The sequence below is a fragment of the Tamandua tetradactyla genome, chromosome 8 (assembly GCF_023851605.1).
Source record: "Tamandua tetradactyla isolate mTamTet1 chromosome 8, mTamTet1.pri, whole genome shotgun sequence".
NCBI lineage: Eukaryota > Metazoa > Chordata > Mammalia > Pilosa > Myrmecophagidae > Tamandua > Tamandua tetradactyla.
In genome coordinates this window covers 47046482-47066599 of record NC_135334.1, presented here as the reverse complement: position 1 = coordinate 47066599, position 20118 = coordinate 47046482, and the positions used below count along the sequence as shown (strand labels likewise).

The following is a 20118-nucleotide window of genomic DNA, read 5'->3' as shown; positions in this document are numbered from 1 at the left end:
TGCAATCTCACGATAACACTTTAATGGAAGAGGAGTTGCTTCTTAGGGATGAGCAAAGAGTGCTTTCTTGATAACATCTGTTCCTGGTAAAGATACTAGGAACATTTTTGAAATGACAACAAAAGATATAGAATATGGTATCAACATAGTTGGTAAAGCAGTGGTAGGTTGTGAGCATTGACTCCAGTTTTTGAAAGTTTTACCATGGCAAAATGGCATCAAACAAAACTCTCATATTGAGAACGGTGAACCAATGCAGCAAACTTTTTTTTTTTTAAAGAAATTGCCACAACCACTCCAACCTTCAGCAACCATCACCCTGATCAGTCAGCAGCCATCAGTATCAGGCAAGCCCCTCCAACAGCAAAAAAAAAATATTACAACTCAATGAGGGCTGAGGTCATAGTTAGCATTTCTTAGCAATAAAGTATTTTAATTAAGGTAGGTACATTTTTTTTCTAGACATACTGCTATTGCACACTATAATGTAAACATAACTTTTATATGCACTAGGAAACCAAAAAATTTTTGAGACTTTATTGTGGTGGTCTGGGACTAAGCATATTTTAGGAGTGTGCATATATGTTATAAAACATCCAATTGCCAATCCAAATATTAATTTTATGTAAATAAATTTAAGTGCTAGTATCTCCCTGCTCCACCCATACCAAAAAAAGCATTGTCTTAAATACTCAATGTTTGTACCCAATATTGGAGACTTCTATAGAAAGTAAAAAAGGGGTCATTGGACAGTTTTAAGCAGAGAAGTGATAGATTTGCACTTAGGTAGTTCTGGCTTTTGAACAGAATTTGAAGTAGGTGTGAAGGTATTAAGACTGGAAGTTTTAAATTCAAAGGCATTGGTTTTTCATTTTCTAATATATCTTGACCTCATTAGTCAATTGTATTCTTTCATATGGAATAAATGAGGACAGTGGTGGAATGGAGAGGAGAGAATTAATTTGTTAAATAGTCTCTTTCAGTATCTATTTATAAAATGATTTAGCTACCAAATTTAACAATTTTACTAATATTTACTATAGTATTAGAATTAGATACCGCAAGGCTAGGGTTCAGATAGCATTTTTTTGCTTGTTAAGTCACTATATTTTTGAGTATTTATTTGATTTAGGCTTTGGAGGAAAATGGATTCATATTGAGTATTTTATTTTTGGATGGGATACTAAAGACATCTCTTTCTTCCTCAAAAATTTCCAAATAAACATCTCTGCAAAAGAACTGTAAGGCATACAACTTAGGATAAAGTTTTTAAAAGTCAGTTGAAATTTTCTTTTAATTGAAGACCCAAGGGGACAAGAAGCTCCTTTGTTATGGTACATTATATATGGCTCTTTATAAAATATAGAGCAAAATAGATACCAGGGAATCAAATGTTTATACAAGCACCAAACTCTTACTATAGCAGACAGACAGTACTGACACTGAGATTATAATACATCTTCACATGCAAAATGTTCTTTGGTAGACTTACTCATTCGGTGGAATGAAAGAATTTGCAAAACGGAAAAATAGTAAACTGCTTCATGTAAAACAAGAGCATAGCACTTTTTCTCACCATAAGCTATTTATATAGACTTCATAAAAAAAATCACTTCTAGTAAAATTTTTAAACATTGCCTCAAAACTTACAATTTAACTTCTATGGACATGTAAATAAAATAAAATGGGGTAAATGAGCTTTTTAAAATATCTTTCATGTGTTTCTGATAATTGGGCAAATGGAAGCTAATATGAAGGATGTGTACAGAATTCTTTGAACTCCTGGACAAGCTTCCCATTTGCCCCCCTCACCTCAGCACCTCACCTCTATCCTCTGTAAGGCAACATTTTGGAACAGCTACCTAAAACATCTTAAACTAACTATATCAAAAACAGCAAGTTTTTAATTACCACTGTAAGAAAAACATGTATGTAGAAAGTGATCAAAGTAAGTTAATTATGATATAAAAGAACCCCATTATGGGGAGAGGAGAAAGGAGGCCCAGTATCAGTATTGATAATGTTGATTTGGTGTAAACACTGATTCTACTCCCTCTTTAATGAGCTCTGTCCTTTGAAGAAGTAAATATCAAAGTGATTTGTATTTAAGTTTTACTAGACACCAAAAAATTTCCAAAATAGTATTTTTAAAAAAAAAAATTGTTCCCACTGCAGATCCAGAAAAGCATTTTAATATTCTTTGAGTGCCTTATAATTTTAGTGTTATAATCATATAATTATACATGGGTTATTTCACTTCAGCCACCTGTACTGCTACAGTTTTAAATACATCCTAGAGAGATTTAAAATAAATAAATTTGACTGAACTTTCTCTCTCAGATGGGTTCTATCTAAATTCAGAAGACTTATGTTACTCATAAAGCTGCCATTGTAATCAAAGAGTCTGTAGCAATGGTACCCCATCTAATAGTCCTTTCATACAACAGTTTGGACAGGACTGACACATTGTGCAGGAGAACTGGCTCTTTCTGAGGATGAGGTTGATCGATTGGAAATCTCTCTCTGTAGTTCTTCTACTTTTTTTTGAAGTTCTGCTCGTTTAGCAAGAAGTTCTTTATATCTGTTGTGAATGGGCTCCTACAAGAGCAAAACACCATACGATTCAGTTAGGCAATCCTGAACAAATCCAAAGTCAAATAATTCTGCTATAGTTCATTCCCTGGTTGCAAATGTTTTCATGTGTATTTTTCTGCTATGGGGCCTAATCCCACCTTTCCTATGCATCAGTAGAAAATAAATTCAGGGACTTACAGACTCTGTGAAACCACTGTTATTTTACCAGTGTTCCCAGTGCCCCCAGGTATTTTCAGAGAAAGCAGACATTAAAATTGGCATACTTCTGGAATTGGCACTTGGTCAAATATAATAAATAAGTTTTTAAAGCTGATACTCAAACTTGTACATTTTTACTTTTAAACAATTCTAATAAATATTCTGTATTTCAAAATGGACCAGAATTGTGTAGGCTTTGGAATCTCCTAAGGTTGTTTCCTCAACATATTTAAATGGCAAGCTCTCTAGAAGTTATCCCATCCAACACCATCATTTAAGAGACAAAATAGAAATGTGATTTGTCCAAGGTTGTCTAAGCAAACTAAGATGTAGGTATACTGATTTTCCCAGTGTGGATGATTTTTCTATATGCTTTAACTTGTAATAGGTAGAAGGGAAAATTTTTAATGTGCACATGTCAATTTTCCAGTTGCTTTAAAGGGGACAAACACAGGTCATGATGTTAGACTGACGTAATCTCCCACTGTATACTGAAGATATATATACCTGTGGTTTCATCCGTGGATTCCACCTTACGTAATACCCCACCCAGAGCTCTAGGTGGCGCATGCTGGCTACTGGATAAAGAACATGATTGGAATAGCTCCCATACAGAGGATTAGTGAAGTCTTCAAGCTGACTATTTATGTAAGACCACAGCGATACAGTCCTTTTGGGAAGATTCTGTAAGAATTAAAAAAACAGATGAAGATTCTCTACCACACATGCTACTTCTACTTTAGAAACTTATTATACATGAAATCCATAAAGAGTATTTTGTGGTCATTAGAAGGAAGGACCTTTGCACTTTAGTGACAGTCCTGCTTACACTAAAATCAGAATAATGGAAAACACTCTGCAGTTCCTCAAAAAATTAGACATACAGTTACCATGTAACTCAATTCTATTCATAATTATATGTCCCCAAAAACTGAAAGCATTACCTCAAACGTGTACCCAAATGTTCATAGCAACACTATAATAGTCAAAAGGTAGAAAAAACTCCAAATATCTATCAACTAAATGAATGAATAAACTGGCCAAACAATGGAATACTTTTCAGCCACATAAAGGAATGAAATACTGATGCAAACTACAACATGGGTGACTCTTGACAACAATATGCTACATTTAAAAAGCCAAACAAAAAGATCACATATTGTGTTATTCCATTTTTATGTACAGAAGCGGCAAATCCAGAGACAAAAGTAGATTACTGTTTACCAGAGGTTGGGGAGAAGGGAAAATGGGGAATGATTGATTGCTAATGGTTATGGGTTTTTTTTAATTGTGTGGGGTGGTGGTGATGAAAATGTTCTGAAACTAGTATTAATGACTTTATAATTCTGAATATACTAAAAACCCTAATTGTAAACTATTAAAAATGTGAATTTTATGTATGTAAATAAATCAAAAAAATTTTTAGAATTCAGGATATATAGCAAATTCCATTATAGTTTCAAGAGATTAAAGGATCTTAGCTATTAATTATCTAACATTCAATAATATTAGTGCCTCCTATGCATGGAAATAATTATCGCATACAAGATATATGCATACTGGGTGGACCGTGGTGACTCAGTGGCAGAGTTCTCGCCAGCCATGCTGGAGACCCGGGTTCAATTCCCAGTGCCTGCCCATGCAAAAAAAAAAAAAAATATATATATATACATAAAAAAATTAATGCATGCCTTCAAGAACTTCATAAACTAGGGCACATATAATATATGGAAGTTAACTGTCTTCTGCATGGTTTCATTTATTTTATCCTCACAATATAAGTACCATCATCCCTGATTTAGAGGCAGTAATTAACTTGCCCAAGGATTGCAACTTAAGTAACAGATCCTAGATCTGAGCCCAAGCAGCACATCTCCAAAGCAAGAATTCTTTCCCACTGTGCTATGCAAATATAAAATAACTCATTCATATATCCACGTTTTTTACAATGAAAATTGATCCCTAGAAGGAAACACCAATCAAGATGATTAAGGAAACTGTTCATACATAAATAGATGTATTTGGAGGAAGACAGGAGTAAACTTGAAATGTAATCCTTACATTGTTGTTCCATAATACATACCAACTACTTAATTGTCATATCTCTGGGAAGTCAGAAAATAGAAAATTTTTTTACTGTATTATTTTACAATTTAAAAAAATCTTGGCCTAAAATAACTTACTTAAATGCAGAATGTTTGGGGATTTGAGTTGCTCGTTCATTCATCCAAATATATATTTTCTGTTAATTTGCTATTTTTCTGTACCTGCTTTGAGAGATTTCTATCCTGCAAGGAATAACAGGCACAAGATTCCACAAAATCTCTTGGGTATTTGTCCCACCTATGAACTCAGCTGTCAGCTAACTGGCACCTTTAGCCTTATGGTAAAAATACCTTAAAATTGATCAATTTTAGATGTATGGAAGGAAGTAGTCCCATTACAGCACATAAAGTACAGCAAGGAAATTATCCAAAAGAACAACTCATCCATTCTACTACGGAAACGGACAGCAGGGGTGGGGAGAGAGGGTCATGGTTCATATTTTACCTCTTTTCCTCTCTGCTGTTCACTGTTACAGAGGAATGTTCCAAATAAACAGCTGTATAGGTGGTCCAAAATGGTAATGAGAAAATATTCATTGAATTCAAATGCTGTAGGAAACTGCAAATTGAACACCACAAACACACAAAATTCAGAATTTATTTCCAAGTGTACCTGTCCCTTTACAGGGGCATATCCTTTGTGTAGTTTTTTTTTTTTAAATAAGCTAAATGATAGACATATTTCCGAGGCATTACTGCATTATCTGTTTGGTCTTCGGTTCAAAACTCACTTTACCACTTAAGCACCATTTTCTCCCCAAGTCTTTTCATGTGCAGAAAGTATGAATGGTTTGACCATACTGTTTCTGTACCCTTCTGTTAGCCCTTGAACTGGCAGGCTGCTGAATGTGGTCTTGGGCAAGAGTGGCAACTCTGCGCTTTCTTTGCCAAAAATGACCATAAACAACATAGTAAGATTTTTCTTTGAACTTTCAACACAGTTTTGTTTTTAGGAATTGCACAAAAAACAATGTTCCCAGAAAATGTCAGCAATGCCCTAAAATAAATATCCAAGGCAGATGTGCATTAACAAACTAATCTATTTATCTTTTCAAGGAATATCCAGCCAAACTGGATGAAGTCCCTCTGTAATCTAGTATTCTGACAGCAACTTTCTAACAAAAGAAATTCACTCTGTCTTTAATCCAAGGCAAGTGCTTGAATGGATTTAACACTAACAATTTTGGTGGACTCATCAAAAGAAGAATTACAGACCCCAGAAAGGTAAAAAGTTTAGTTTATTCTATGCATCTAATATTTTGAGATTATTCAGAAGCGTCTCTGGAAGAATATACCAAATAAAGTATTTTGAAAAGGAATTCCAGTAATTCTTGCAGACCAGATTGGGGAAATAAACATAGTGTTTAAGATTTTATTACTTAAGAAAGATCCCAACCCAACAGTGGAGAGAAATAGCATGAACTGCTGCAGAAGGAATAGAGATGAAAAGAACTTTTGTCTTGAAGGTTTCCTAAATTTTAGGAAGCTATAGGCTGTGTGAAGTAGCAAATTTCCCTTCTCAAGAAAGAAAAGGCAATTACAGTGCCTTGAATAGTAATTTTTGTGGTTGTGAAGCTAAATTAAGCCAGCAATACAAGCATATGCCACAAAAAGCCAATTTTAAGAAATTAATCTCATTCACTGACTTAAAAATAACTCCCATCTCCTGTATTTGTTACATACTCTTAATAGTCTTTATTCCTTAGACAAATACAAATGTATCCTTACTTAAAGGAGCTAAGCCTGAGATTAGTTTATTATCGTTTCTTCTTGGCAAAACTATTAGCTCAACTATAAGAAGACCTCTTAGTGGGTGTTTCCTCACAAACTAAAATAGTAAACCACTAACTGTTGCTGTTGCTTTAATTTTTTTTTTTAAATCATGAGCAGAAGAGGAATGTATTGCTCTCTCTGCATATTTAAAACCTGAAGAGCCCTTCAAAGGAGTGAAGGGATAGGTATGAGGACAATGGGGATAGGAGGATAAGTATAAAACTGGCTAATTATAACAAACCTGTTCCCATTTTGATATGTTAAGTCTCTATACTAGCATTCAATTATTTATGAAACTGATCACTGCTAATAAATTTTGAGTATTTAACATGGTCATAAAGTAAATATACAGAAAAACATAATGAAGTAAAATACCAATCACTATAATGTATCTTAAGTTCTATCAAACAGTTTAAAAACTGATTTTCTGTTTGTAATATAGGCTTAAAATGAGAATTTAAAAATTGAATATGGTAATGGTCAAAGGTAGATCCTATTGTTTATGGTCACATACCCTCTGTGCACACACAAAATAAAATTCAGAGCTACCTATGTAGCTGATACATAGGCTCAGAGGCAATTAATTCCAAAGGAAAAATTCCATCCTACTCCAAGAAGTAGTAAACACTATAAAGCTAATTATATAACAATCCCATTACATCCTTCCTGCCTATCCCCCCCCCACACACACAAACATCAGGAGCCTAATTTATGGAAAAACTGAATTCATATGTAATTCCAGAACATGTGTTATAATACCAGCTTTCTCATATTATGAACATATTTACTACATCATTTCATTTAACCTATTTAGTAAGATTCAAAATAATCCACCCAGGGTAAAAACTGAACTATTAAATCCTTTCTAACTGGTATATTGTACCTTGAGAATCAACACAATTCTTATAATGAAATAGTGTCTTATTTTTTTGAAGCAAAATGTAGTCCTCCGGTCAAGCAGAGCCAACAGTTATCCTACTTTACATTCATATGGCAATCTATTAAAACAAATCAGAGTCCCAGCTGTTTAAGAGTATATAATTAACTCACATACCAATAAACAGCATCCAAATTTTAGGTTTTGAGGTGACTTCACTTGAGTAAAGGTAAATAATACTTTTAGGACACTGACCCTTTGCCTCATTAGTGAATAACTCCACAAACCAGTTATTTTACATGTTTCTCTGTTATCTTTCCAGAAGACTAAATCCATTTATATTATATTATATTAACATATGTCAGAAAGTTGATAAAGTCTGAAAAACAAAATATCTCTACTTGCCTATTAACAAGAATTGAATCTATTACATACCTTCCTTGTTACAATTCCCATTTAAACACTACCCCCTTTTAAAATGATTTAAAATAAGATGATTTTGCTTGAGTCACCTAGACTATTCATTTCTCTACTTCCTTTAGCAGTCCATATATAGATGAGCTTCTAAAGCTGGGTGTGTTGCCATTATTTAACACTAATTGTTCAAAACAAAGGAAGAAACCTCTCTGGCTATTATCAAATGCCACTCCAGTTGAAATGCTAATGCAGCAAAATGATCAATACTACCTCCCAAATAATGACCTTTAACTTAATTCATATTGTGGCAATAAATAGCACTATTATCTGGAAACCCTACAAGCATTTCCATTTTACATGAAATGTAGGGTAACAGCAAACAAATTTCCCAATTCTAAAGCTTCTAAAGCTTGAAGAAGTTAAGTTAGCATATATATCCCTGATGTTACCTGTCTTGTCATTTGCCATACACAGTCAATGAACTGAAGAAACACAGGTGATCTGTCTGCATCTGCATGATTCTTATCTCCATGGCCAATTCTCTGAAGCAAAAACAGTGAAATGTTACGTGAATTTTGTGGAATTTTCCTTTTTTAAAAAATAAAACTTAATTTTTATTTTTCAATGAAAGAAGCATTTTTCCAATGCAGAAAATTTCGGAAAATGTTTTTAAAGCAAGCAAAGTAAAAAACCACCCATAATCTTATCAAGCAGAAATCTCACTTAACATCTTTTGACATAGATGTTTATGGCAAAAATTACTGCTTTGCTTAACAAATGAAACCCGGATATCCTAACAGGTTGATAATGGAGGATAGGAGCAGTCAGACCTAAGAGGCCAGATAACTGTCCTGGAGATTTGATTTCCCCGATAAATAAGTTACTCTTACAATGTCACAGGAAGACCCTTCTTCAATACCTATGCCAGTGCATGGAGGGGACCTTACCCTACCTTAGCTCTAAAGTATGCAAAAGAATATACCAACTTTAAGCATCTTTTCCTTTCAGTAATTTATAAACATCACTGGTATACCTTGTTAACTACTGGGTACTGGAGGTTAACATTAGAGCCAGCATCTGGGCAAACATCTTTCAAAAAGCCTTGCAACCAGTCTGGGAAAATGCCTGTCCAGAACCCAAGTTCTTGGTAGCTTCAAGGCCTTATGACAATCTGGCTGCCCTCTAATCAATTCTTTAAACCCAATCCTCCCTCAGGTCTACTCTTGCCATGCTCATTCCCACCCATTTCTTGTTCAGTATGTTCCTCTTACCTGGGATGACATTCCTACTCCTTGCTATCACAATTTTGTAAATAAAGTTAACATTTGGGCATGAAAAGACCAAACCCATAAAGGTACTGTTTCCAGATTTCCTATTTGCACACTTAGCGTTTATCCACTATGGAATCTGGCAGCACAGCTGAAAACCACATGAACATATTTTTAATTAAAAGCTCTATGAGTCCAAAGTATGATTTAACAAAGAAACAGATACAAAGGTATGTTGAATCTTTTAAAGGGAATATATAATAACCCATTCATCTATTTGAGAAACTGGTTATTTCTGTGACCAAAGGACAACTGGAGTGATGAGGGTTATTAAATCTAACAAGAAGTGATCAAAAAAGAACGTTTGTTATGAAGAACTGAAAACTATGAGTGAGAGTTACTTTCAAATATTGTAAATGTCTACTAGAAAGCCAGAAGTGTCTTGTACAATTGCAGGACCATTTATACTATTATGAGCTGTCATCTATAGGTAGAAAAAAACATGAAAATATCTGAATGATAACTGATGTTTCATTTTCTGTGATAAGAGATCACAGAAAAGGCTGAGTCAGAAGCCTGACAAATTGCCAGCCCCAGCTCTGGACTGCAGAGTTACAAAATATCCTAATACTTTCCAAAACAAAGTTTTCTTGAGAAGTTTACTCCCCCAGAATAACCAGTTTTTAGACAAATAGCAAATATATAAAAGTTATTATTTTCACATGCCTTATGTGAGATGCAGGTGATACATTAAGAGTCAAGGATCTTTACTCACTAGTTGAAATCGATGTCCAAAACTTAGCCATTCTTTCTCCACAAGAACTTCAAATCCTTGGATGGTTCGATAGTATCCATCCAACATGAGCATGGCCAGGGAAGTTAACTGAGCTGTGCGGTCCCAACCATCACTGCAATGCACTACCACAGATGTCTTCCCTGACTCTAACTTGTCAGCAATCCTAAGAGCCCCTGCAAGAATAAGCTGGAAAACATTTTCTTAACATTAAAAAATGGTAACGCCTTCTTCAAAGTTTTATAGAGATTTGTTAGGAATAGCTGTCCAAGCATGGGAAGAAAAACCATCTGTCTCTTCCTTTAAAGAATTTTTGAAAATGGAAAAAGATATATAAATTTTGCTTTTAAAACTGGAAAAAAATCTCATCGGTACAGACCTCAATGAATTTGCGTAAAGAAAATCCAAATGAAATGTATGAGTGCTAAATAGACAGTATGAATAAGAAAAAAGAAGGACTGCATTCTAAAGATGTATGTTTCTAAGAGTCTTCATATATTACAATATCATCTAAATAAAAATTGATATGCCAATAGAATCCTTATCTATTACTTACAATACTTACTTAACAAATCAGAAATACCTAAAAAACACTAAAACTCTCTTCTAAAAATATTCTGTAGCATTTATTCTTCTGACCAAAGATTTTCATACAAGTCACATGTAGCACAGAGCAAGCAGTATAAATCAGAGTAAGTTACTTTTCTGTAATACAGTGTGCTTGTAATTTCCATTAGATCAGCATATAATTATGTCAGTTTAACTGGAATCTAAAATAACTTTAGCACTTAAATATGCACAGATTCTTTGCAAAATAACTTATCTAAAACTGATCTTTAGTAAAACTGGACTGAAATCAGATAAAACTAAAAAAAAAGAAGAAAGGATAATATGCTTAAAAATGGACCATACAGAATCACAGTGGCCAAAATGGCAGCTTAGCAAGGTACGCGATTTAGTTTGTCCTCCAGAACACCTACTAAATAACCAGGAACAGTACAGAACAGTTCCTGGGGCCATGTCAGTAACCGGACACACAGAGTACCCCAGTCTGGACCAGCTGGACTGGCTGCAAGTCCCCCCCAGAACCGTGAGTTCCCCAAGCTGTGGCGGCCAGTGCCCCTTCCCCACTGGCTGCTTCCCAGAGGGGAAGGAAAGAGACTTTACCAGCACCAGGGGCTGAGCCCAACCAAATGCCAACTGTGGAATTAATTAACAAATTCCGACAACTAAAAACAGGTCTCCAGCTAGGGGAACCTAGTAAAAGCAGAGATCACTAATTTTTGCCCCGGCACCAAGGGGACAGGGCTGATGGAAAAAGAAAAAAAAAAGAAACAGGTTTTTGTGGCTGTGTAACTACAAACTCTTGACTGCCTTTGGATACAGTGGCAGGGCTTCTCAGGCTGCAACTGCCCCAGGCATAGGCAGAAACAAGCTTCTCTGAGGGCTTGTCTGGAGTCTGTGCCTTCCCCAGGGGAGGAGTGAAGCCCAATCAGGTGGAATCCCTCCCTTAAGGAATTCAGACACCAGAGATTGGTGATTTGAAGCCATTAAAACCAGACTATAACCTCTCCTCTGTCTCTACCACACCCCCAGCAGGGACAGTCTGCCAAAGTTAAAGGTGCCACATCATCTTATGCTGGTGGGACCTGCGGGCAGACAAGCGCCTCATACTGGGGAGGATAAGAAAAAGAGTCCAGAAACTTCACAAGAAAGTCTTTCAACCTGCTGGGTCTCACCCTCAGGGAAAACTCATGCAGGTGACTCTTTCCTCCTGACAGGAGGCCAGTTTGGTCTGGGAAAATCCAGCTGGGGTCTATAATACCTAAGTAGACCCTCCTAAGGGTGAGGGGAAAAGGCCCCCATTAGGCAGGACAAGAAACAAGGAAACAAGAACTGAAAAGTTCTCCTCTGTTAAACAAAACCTAAGCTAGAGGTCCAGAAAAAGCTGAACTGAATGTCAAAGAACAGACAGACAACAAATTCATCCAGCAAGAAAACCCTAGGTAAAAGAAGTGAAAACAATCTCCAGAATAAACTAATTAAGGTAATTAAATGCCTAGACGCCAACAAAAAAATAACAGACCACATTAGGAAAATTGAAGATATGGCCCAGTCAAAGGAACAACCACAAATTCAAATGAGATATGAGAGTCGAAACAATTAATTCAGAATATGGAACAGGCATGGAAAACCTCATCAAAAATCAAATCAATGAATTCAGGGAGGGATATAAAGACAGCAAGGAATGAACAAAAAGAAGAAACAAAGTCTGAAAAAACAAATCACAGAACTTATGGGAATGAAAGTCACAGCAGAAGAGATGAAAAAAAAACAATGGAAAACTACAATGATAGATTTCGAGAGGCAGAAGACATGATTAGTGAACTGGAGGACGGAACATCTGAAATTTGACAAACAAAAGAAAATATAGGGAAATAAATGGAAAAATATGAGCAGGAACTCACAGAACTGAATGACAATATGAAGCGCATGAATATACATGTTGTGGGTGTCCCAGAAGGAGAAGAGAAGGGAAAAGGAGGAGAAAAATTAATGGAGGAAATTATCACTGAAAATTTCTGAACTCTTTCGAAACACTTAAAATTACAGACCCAAGAAGGTGTGGAGAGGAGTGTAGAAATGAAAACTATGAGTAAAGGTAAAAGAAGAAAATAAGATATGACATATAAAATCAAAAAGGCAAAATGGTAGAAGAAAGTACTAGCCATACAGTAATAACACTAAATATTAATGGATTAAAGTCCCCAATCAAAAGACATAGACTGGCAGAATGGATTAAAAAATAGGATGCATCTATATGCTGTCTACAGGAAACACATCTTAGACCCAAGGATAAACATAGGTTGAAAGTGAAAGGTTAGGAAAAGATATTTCATGCAAATAATAATCAGAAAAGAGCAGGAGTAGCTATACTAATATCCAACAAATTAGACTTCAAATGTAAAACAGTAAAAGAGACAAAGAAGGATACTATGTATTAATAAAAGGAACAATTCAGCACAAAGATAACAATCATAAATATTAATGCATCGCACCAGAATGCTCCAAAATACATGCGCCAAACACGGAAAAGAGAAATAGACATATCTACCATAATAATTGGAGACTTCAATTCCATACTCTCATCAATGGACTGAACATCTACACAGAGGATCAATAAAGAAACAGAGGATTGGAATAATACAATAAATGAGCTAGACTTAAAGACATTTATAGAACATTACACCCCACAACAGCAGGATACACCTTTTTCTCAAGTGCTCATGGATCATTTTCAAGGATAGACCATATGCTGCATCACAAAGCAAGTCTCAATAAATTTAAAAATGTTGAAATCATACAAAACACTTTCTCAGATCATAAAGAAATGAAGTTGGAAATCAATAATAGGCAGAGTGCCAGAAAATTCAAAAATATGTGAAGGCTCAACACACTCTTAAACAACCAGAGGGTCAAGGAAGAAATTACAAGAGAAATCAGTAAATATCTCGAGGGAAATGAAAATGAAAACGAAAACAAAACATATCAAAACTTATGGGATGCAGCAAAGGCAATGCTAAGAGGGAAATTTATTGCCATAAATGCCTATATCAAATAAGAAGAAAGGGCAAAAATTCAGGAATTAACTGTCCACTTGGAAGAACTGGAGAAAGAACAGCAAACTAACCCCAAAGCAAGCAAAAGGAAAGAAATAACAAAGATTAGAGCAGAAATAAATGAAATTGAGAACATGAAAACAATAGAGAAAATCAATAAAACCAGAAGCTGGTTCTATGAGAAAATCAATAAGATTGATGGACCCTTAGCAAGATTGACAAAAAGAAGAAGAGAGAGGAAGCAAATAAATAAGATCAGAAATGGAAGAGGAGACATAACCACTGACCCCACAGAAATAAAGGAGGTAATAACAGGATACTATGAACAACTTTATGCTAATAAATATAACAATGTAGATGAAATGGACAACTTCCTAGAAAGGCATGAACAACCAACTTTGACTCAAGAAGAAACAGAAGACCTCAACAAACCAACCACAAGTAAAGAAATTGAATCAGTCATTAAAAAGCTTCCCAAAAAGAAAAGTCCAGGACAGACGGCTTCTCATGTGAATGCTACCAAACATTCCAGAAAGAATTAGTACCAATCCTGCTCAAACTCTTCAAAAAAACTGAAGTGGAGGGAAAGCTATCTGACTTATTCTTTGAAGCCAACATCACCCTCATACCAAAGCCGGACAAAGATATTACAAAAAAAGAAAACTACAGACCAATCTCTCTAATGAATATAGATGCAAAAATCCTCAACAAAATTCTAGCAGATCGAATCCAGCAATACATTAAAAGAATTATACATCATGACCAAGTAGGATTCATCCCAGGTATGCAAGGATGGTTCAACATAAGAAAATCAATTAATGTAGTACAGAATATCAACAAATCAAAGCAGAAAAACCACATGATCATCTCGATTGATGTAGAAAAGGCATTTGACAAGATTCAACATCCTTTCCTGTTGAAAACACTTCAAAGGATAGGAATAGAAGGGAATGTCCTCAAAATGATAAAGGGAATATATGAAGAACCCACAACTAACATCATCCTCAATGGGGAAAAACTGAAAACTTTCCCCTTAAGATCAGGAACAAGACATGAATGTCCACTATCACCACTGTTATTGAACATTGTGTTAAAAGTTCTAACCAGAGCAATTAGACAAGAAAAAGAAATACAAGGCATCAAAATTGGAAAAGAAGAAGTAAAATTCTCACTGTTTGCAGATGATGTGATACTATATGTTGAAAACCCCGAAAAATCCACAGCAAAACTACTAGAGCTAATAAATGAGTACAGCAAAGTGGTAGGTTACAAGATCAACATTCAAAAATCACACTGGTTAAACAGTCTGAGGGTGCAATCAAGAAACGAATTGAATTTACAATTGTAACCAAAAGAATAAAATATTTAGGAATAAATTTAACTAAAGAGACAACAGACCTATACAAAGAAAACTACGAGAAATTGTTGAAAGAAATCACAGAAGACCTAAATAGAAGGAAGGGCATACCGTGTTCATGGATTGGAAGACTAAATATAGTTAAGATGTCAGTTCTACCTATATTGACTTACAGATTCAATGCAGTACCAATTAAAATTCCAAAAACTTACTTTTCAGAAATAGAAAAACCAATAAGCAAATTTATCTGGAAAGGCAGGGTGCCCCGAATAGCTAAAAGTATCCTGAGAAAAAAAAATGAAGTCGGAGGTCTCACGCTACTTGACTTTAAGGCATATTATGAAGCTACAGTGATCAAAACAGCATGGTACTGGCATAAAGATAGATATATTGACCAATGGAATCGAATACAGTGTTCAGATATAGACCCTCTCATCTATGGACAATTGATCTTTGATAAGGCAGTCAAGCCAGCTCACCTGGGGCAGAACAGTCTCTTCAATAAATGGTGCCTAGAGAACTGGATATCCATATGCAAAAGAATGAAAGAGGACCCATATCTCACACTCTATACAAAAGTTAACTCAAAATGGATTAAAGAACTAAATATTAGATATAAGACCATAAACCTGTTAGAATAAAGTGTAGGGAAATATCTTATAAATCTTATACTTGGAGGCAGTTTTATAGACCTTGCACCCAAAGCAAGAGCATTGAAGAAAGAAATTAAGAAATGGGAACTCCTCAAAACCAAACACTTTTACGCATCAAAGAACTTCAAGAAAGTAAAAAGATAGCCTACGCAATGGGAGACAATATTTGGAAATGACATATCAGATAAAGGTCTAGTATCCAGAATTTATAAAGAGAGACTGTTCAGCTCAACAACAAAAAGACAGCAAACCCAGTTACAAAATGGGCAAAAGACTTGAACAGACACTTCTCAGAAGAGGAAATACAAATGGCCAAAAGGCACATGAAGAGATGCTCCACTTCCCTGGCAATTAGAGAAATGCAAATCAAAACCACAATGAGATATCATCTCACACCCACCAGAATAGCCATTATCAATAAAACAGAAAACACTGGAGAAGATGTGGAGAAAAAGGCACACTTATCCACTGTTGGTGGGAATTTCAAATGGTACAACCGCTGTGGAAGGTAATTTGCTGGTTCCTCAGGAAATTAAGTATAGAACTGCCATATGATCCAGCAATATCACTGCTAGGTATCTACTCAGAGGACATGAGGGCAAGGACACAAACGGACATTTCCACACCAATGTTTATATTTATAGCAGCATTATTTACAATTGCGAAGAAATGGAAACAGCCAAAATGTCCATCAACAGATGAGTGGCTAAACAAACTGTGGTATATAGATATGATGGAATATTATGTAGCTGTAAGACAGAATAAAGTTATGAAGTATGTAACAACATGGATGGACCTTAAGGACATTATGCTGAGTGAGATTAGCCAGAAACAAGAGGACAAATACTATATGGTCTCACTGATATGAACTGACATAGTGAATAAACTTGGAGAATTTCGTTGGTAACAGAGACCATCAGGTGATTGAAATCGGGTAAGATACTGGGTAATTGGAGTTTAAGGGATATAGATTGCGCAACAGGACTGAATATAAAAACTCAGAAATGGACAGCACAATACTACCTAAGTGTAATATAATTATGTTAAAACACTAAATGAAGCTTAATGTGAGAATGATGGAGGGAGAATGGCTGGGGGTACAAATGAAATCAGAAAAAAAACAGACAATAAAGATTGAGATGGTATAATCTAGGAATGCCTAGAGTGTATAATGATAGTGACTAAATGTACAAATTTAAAAAATGTTTTTGCGTGAGGAAGAACAAAGGAATGTTATTACTGCAGGGTGCTGAAAATAGAGGGTAATTGATATTTAAAAATTTCAACTTATGTGTGAGACTAAAGCAAAAAGTATTTAGTACGAAATTTATATTTTGACTAGTGCATTACCTAATATAACTTATGTAGACAACTTAATTGAACACCATAAATACTTGGAACCTTGCGTAGGACATGAGATTTTGTTGGTTTGTCCAGAGTGATGCCCTGATAAATCCCAGCGTGATTTGATCAGTGAATAAAAAAGTATTTGCAAAGTCCCCTTTGGGGAATGGTGAGAACAGGGGAAAATTCAACTTCCCCAAGTTGAATTCTTGATATTCTCACAAGCAGTGTGGACAACCAAAGCTATAGGCTGAGACCCCAATTTGGGGTTTGTTCATATGAAACTTAACCCCACAAAGGATAGGTCAAGCCTACTTAAAATTAGTCCTAAGAGTCACCCCCAAGAGAACCTCTTTTGTTGCTCAGATGTGACCTCTCTCTCTAGCCAACACAACAAACTCACCACCCTCCCCCTGTCTATGTAGGACATGACTCCCAGAGGTGTGGACTTTCCTGGCAACGTGGGACAGAAATCCTAGAATGAACTGAGACTCAGCATCAAGGGACTGAGAAAACCTTCTTGACCAAAAGGGGGAAGAGTGAAATGAGACAAAGTATCAATAGCTGAGAGATTCCAAACAGAGTTGAGAGGTTATCCTGGACGTTATTCTTATGCTTTAAGTAGTATCACTTGTTATTCAAGATGTAATGGAGAGGCTGGCGGGAAGAACTGCCTGAAAATGTAGAGCTGTGTTCCAGTAGCCATGTTTCTTGAAGATGATTATATAATGATATAGCTTTCACACTGTGACTGTGTGATTGTGAAAACCTTGTGTCTGATGTTCCTTTTATTCACCTTGTCAACAGACGAGTAGAACATATGGAATAAAAATAAATAATAGGGGGAACAAATGTTAAAATAAATTTAGTTTGAAATGCTAGTGATCAATGAAAGGGAGGGGTAAGGGTTATGGTATGTATAATTTTTTTTTGTCTTTTTATTTTTCTGAATTCACGATGATGAATATGCAACTATGATGATAGTGTGAATTACTGATTATATATGTAGAATAGAATGATCAAAATAGGAATGTTTGTGTTTATTTGGATTTAAAAAAATAAAATTAAAAAATTATAAAAAATTTTAAAAAAGGACGATACAGGGTGGGCCATGGCAGAGTTCATGCCTGCGATGTCGGAGATCCAGGTTCGATTCCCAGTGCCTGCCTATGCAAAAAAAAAAGATGATCTAGTGTCCCATTTTTCTCTGCAATGGCCAGATCATACTTGAAGAATAGTATGGTTCTACAGCATAGGTCAGAATGAAAGAAAATAGTTTACTGGGCTTGGAGAATTCCATTATAGCATCCCTTTGATCCTAACTACGAGCATATTCTGGACATGGGTTACTCTCAGGCAAGCTCAACTTTGATTATGCATCTGTTATCTGTGAGCATTCAGGGAAAAAAAAAAGCTGCCTGGGCCCCATTCTCCAGTGATCTTAATTATTTAAAATAAGTTCAACCCATGATTCAAATCAAATCCAGAATTAAGAATCACTTACCCCAAAGGCTTAGAAGAGTTGGAAAGTTAAAACTAGTTAGTTATCTAAAGTGATGACCATATTTGATTTGCTCATTCATCAAATATACATTTATGGAGCCTCTATGTGACAGATACTGCTGTAGATGCTAGAAATACAGCAGTGAACAGGACAGACATGGTACCTGCTCACTGAATTTTTACATTGTACTTGGGGGCCGACCATACTCAGAAAATACAGAGCATATCAATCAGATAGCAGGAGCTCCATACAGGGTTTAGGGTTCCAGCAGAACTGCCATTGTGTATAGTGTTTGGGGAAGGCCACTGAGAAAGTGATGCTTGCGAAGAGAGCTGAAGAAGTGAGTTAGGTAAGCCTTGTGGATGTGAAGATTGGGAGAGGAGGGAGTATTCCAGACACAAACCTACCTCTTATCTATATAGGGACACTTGGTTTGTTATACTTAACCTTTTGGGAGAATGTTGTGCCTGCTGTGTAATGACTGGGTGTTTTAATAAGGGAATATAGCAACTTTGTTAGTTCCAAATCAGGTATCTGCACACCATATACTTTGTAAATGGGCCACATGAGCATGCTCTTTAATTGAGAAGAATGTAGCTTTGCTACATTCAAGCCTCTAAGCTTCTGGAGGATAAACAGTAATAAAAATAGTCTAAGGTTATAATTCTCAATAGATCAGTTTGGCCTTCAATTTTATTCCTAAATTTTAAAGATTGTAATGTAAGGGCAAATCTGCTCCTTCCTAAAATGAAAGATCAAATTTTCCATAATTTCCTAATTACATATATTGGTTATACAAATCTATATTTTGATAAATTACACTGCTGAAATTCAGACCATATCTGAAAATATATGTAACTACATAAACTGAAATTAGTGTTCAAACATTATGTTAGCATGTATATTAGCACTCAAAGGGCATCCTTCATCCAATGATTTTCCTGACTAGAATTGTCTTAAATTCACAAATCACGCAACAGGTTATTTATTGGGTGCCTATTATCATATGAAGTGCTGCCAAGGGCCATAAGAGAAATATGACTTATCTATATTTCCTGGTTTATGGGAGTTAAAAATATACCTTGGTTTACACACTAAAGCAATTACATGAAGTACAAGTACTTGATGAAATAGGGAGAAAAATGTAAAGTGAAAAGGTCAGAGAAAGTAGAAATGGATGTTATCCAGGAAGACTTCCTAGAAGAAGTAAAATATGAACTAGGATGTGAAGGATAGGCAGAATTCATATAGGACGGGAAAGAAATGGCAAGAGAGAACTATAATAGAACCAAATGCACAATTTAGGAAACTCATTCAAATACCAAAATTTAGAAGCATTTCTAATTATCACAGCAGTTGTCAGTTTTCCTCTGTCTAGAAGGATACCTTCATGCTGATTTCAAGTGTAGGGAAAAAGCCAATAAAGGCAAATGGGCAGAGACAGTCCTTATTTGATGCTCTATAGTAGCATAAGAAAATAGTGGGGTACACAGGTAGTCAATGGTAGAATTCTCACTTGACATGTGGGAGACCTGGGTTCGATTCCCAGCCCATGCACTCAAAAAAAAAAAAAAAACAACATTCAACAAATGGTGTTGGGATAAACATGGAAGA

General features: G+C 35.5%; 1 protein-coding gene and 1 long non-coding RNA gene across 5 annotated transcripts in view; one reads left to right on the top strand and one right to left on the bottom strand.

Moving 5' to 3' along the window:
- Window positions 1-20118, bottom strand: part of MTMR2 (myotubularin related protein 2) — a 156766-nt gene continuing 136648 nt past the window's right edge. For 3 of the 4 annotated variants that reach the window (XM_077113192.1, XM_077113190.1, XM_077113193.1), the window contains 5 exons: window positions 10009-10215; window positions 8415-8507; window positions 5344-5457; window positions 3301-3477; window positions 1-2598 (listed from right to left, as the gene is read on the bottom strand). In XM_077113192.1, the coding sequence (XP_076969307.1) occupies window positions 2437-2598; window positions 3301-3477; window positions 5344-5457; window positions 8415-8507; window positions 10009-10215 (753 nt within the window). In that variant the 3' untranslated portion in view covers window positions 1-2436. The remainder of the gene's footprint in view (window positions 2599-3300; window positions 3478-5343; window positions 5458-8414; window positions 8508-10008; window positions 10216-20118) is intronic. The other variant, XM_077113191.1, reaches the window with a different exon arrangement.
- LOC143644338 (uncharacterized) lies at window positions 4100-20083 on the top strand. The gene is made up of 2 exons (XR_013156632.1): window positions 4100-6122; window positions 17426-20083. It is a non-coding gene; the product is annotated as an uncharacterized LOC143644338 (long non-coding RNA).